Source organism: Sinocyclocheilus anshuiensis, unplaced genomic scaffold (genome assembly GCF_001515605.1).
Source record: "Sinocyclocheilus anshuiensis isolate Anshui unplaced genomic scaffold, SAMN03320099.WGS_v1.1 scaffold137, whole genome shotgun sequence".
In the NCBI taxonomy this organism is placed as follows: Eukaryota; Metazoa; Chordata; class Actinopteri; order Cypriniformes; family Cyprinidae; genus Sinocyclocheilus; species Sinocyclocheilus anshuiensis.
The window spans coordinates 58,479-60,946 of record NW_015537932.1 but is presented as its reverse complement, the minus strand read 5'-3'; the positions used below and the strand labels follow the sequence as shown (position 1 = coordinate 60,946).

The 2,468-nt window shown below is 32.7% G+C and overlaps 1 protein-coding gene across 1 annotated transcript in view; it reads right to left on the bottom strand.

Annotated features, from left to right (window-relative positions):
* Nucleotides 1-1,467, bottom strand: part of mybbp1a (MYB binding protein (P160) 1a) — a 30,139-nt gene extending 28,672 nt beyond the window's left edge. The window contains exon 1 of the mRNA XM_016446669.1: nt 1,253-1,467. Within this exon, the coding sequence (XP_016302155.1) occupies nt 1,253-1,447 (195 nt within the window). The 5' untranslated portion in view covers nt 1,448-1,467. The remainder of the gene's footprint in view (nt 1-1,252) is intronic.
* Nucleotides 1,468-2,468: the final 1,001 nt, after the last annotated feature.

Genomic DNA, 2,468 nt, shown 5'->3' with positions numbered 1-2,468 from the left:
CATAAACACATTTCATTACACCAAATACACAAAATAATGTTCTTTTTAGCAACATCATATGACCCCTTTAATATATACACTGCCGTTAAAAAGTTTGGGATCAGTAGGATTTTTTATGTTTTTAAAGAAGTTTCTTCTGCTCATCAAGGCTGCATTTATTTGATCAGAAATACAGAAAAAAACAGTAATATTGTGAAATATTATTGCAATTTAAAATAATGTTTTTTTTTTATTTTAATATACGTTAAAATATAATTTATTGCTAAGATCGAAGCTTAATTTTCAGCATCATCAACAGAAATCTTTTGCAACAATATACACTACCGTTCAAAAGTTTGGGGTCAGTTATTTTTTTCTTTTTTTGAAAGAAATGAATGCTTTTATTCAGTAAGGATGTGTTAAATTGATAAAAAAAAGTGATAATAAAAACATATATTGTTAGAAAAGATTTCTATTTTAAATAAACGCTGTTCTTTTTAACTTTATTCATTAAATAATACTGAAAAAAAGTATCAAAGGTTACAAAAATAAAAAATTAAGCAGCGCAACTGTTTCCAACTTTGATAATAAATCAGCATATTAGAATGATTTCTGAAGGATCATGTGACACTGAAGACTGGAGTAATGATGCTGAAAATTCAGCTTTGCCATCACAAGAATAAATTATACTGTAAAGTATATTAAAATAGAAAACCAGTATTTTAAACGGAAATAATATTTTTTGTTCTGTATTTTTGGTCAAATAAATGTAGCCATGATAAGCAGAAACACATTAAAAATCGTACTGATCCCAAACTTTTGAACAGCAGTGTATTTGCCATCACAAGAATAAATTATACTGTAAAGTATATTAAAATAGAAAACCAGTATTTTAAACGGAAATAATATTTTTTTTCTGTATTTTTGGTCAAATAAATGTAGCCATGATAAGCAGAAACACATAAAAAATCGTACTGATCCCAAACTTTTGAACAGCAGTGTATGTTCGTTAAAATGTAATTTAAAAAGTTATTAAAACTTAAAATTCGAATGTCTTTCAAGAACCCATACACAGTACAACAGCCCAATTCAAGCCACGTGTTTACATCAACAACCAAAGCCGAATGGATCCACTATTCACTTAATGACAGCTTATTACATCGTGTGATAAAACAGCACTGACCATAATAACAACCAACTCCGGCAGAGAAGAATATTGCGAATATCAACAGCGATCGGCCAATATTAAATGATCAGAGCTGACACTCCATACCTTCTCACTCTGCTTCAAGTGTTCGATCAAATCCTCTATCGCTTTGAGGCGGATTTCTCGCTCGGGCTTCGCGATGTCCCAGAAGTAATCCAGGAACTGTCGGTTCTGTTTGAGGATGCCTTTAGCATCGGTGACTTTGGGTCTCACGGTGCTGTCCTCGATCTCTCTCATGTTTGCCTGCATCACTGAAAGCATGAGAATGTGGCGCACACGTGGGGGAATCGCTTCCTGGATTACTTCCGCCCTGGGATTTCAAAATAAAAGTCTCAACCCACGAACTGAACTGCAGACGTTTTATCAAAGTACCTTTCAAGGAAATTCCCTGACTGAAATGGTATTAGAATTGTATTAATTTGTCGTTTGATAATCTCGTTTCTGTCATTTTTTCACAAGACGTAAAGAAAAGAAAGTGAAAGTAAATTAACCCGCAGACAGACTGAAGAGAAACCTGTTACACTGCAGGTGAAAATCTACATAAAAAATGTAGAAAGACAAGATTATACTTTATACTATGCACGGTAAATTAATTTATACTTGGTTATATCTGTATCTGCATCGATGTTTATTTCATGGAAGTATGTTTGTGGGAAAAGAAATTCATTTTCTTCTTCCATTTCTTCCCCCACAAAATAGAGATGAAACAATATTAATATAAATAATGTAGACAACTATTGATTAAACAGGCATAAATTGATATGAAGTTTAAAAAGAAAAACATATTTAGATTAACTTCACTTTTTATTAAAATAAAAATATTTGATTTAAACCCATGTGACCAAAAATTATTACAAGAAGCACATAGGCTTAGCTGGTTGATTCGTATCAATCTATTGATCATAATTTATACTGTGAATACACTGATCCAGTCAGCACTCCATGTGGACACAACTTCTGCAAGACCTGTCTGAATAAGTGCTGGGACAACAGCCAGACCTGCAGCTGTCCTTGCTGTAAAGAAACATTCAGCCAAAGACCCGATCTCAAGATTAATACCACACTGCGAGAGCTCGTAGGTCACTATAAGAAGAAAACACCTGAGAAAAAACTACTTTGTTTTCCCATTTATTGACTGACAAGTCTCCTGTCCCCATTGACTAAATGTGAATGTGCATTCATTCATCCCACTCCCAAAAAACAGATTTAGTATTAATCAAAATGAATTAAAACAGTGAAATGCAAACTCAGAATATGACGCAAACCTGCAATAATTAAATAT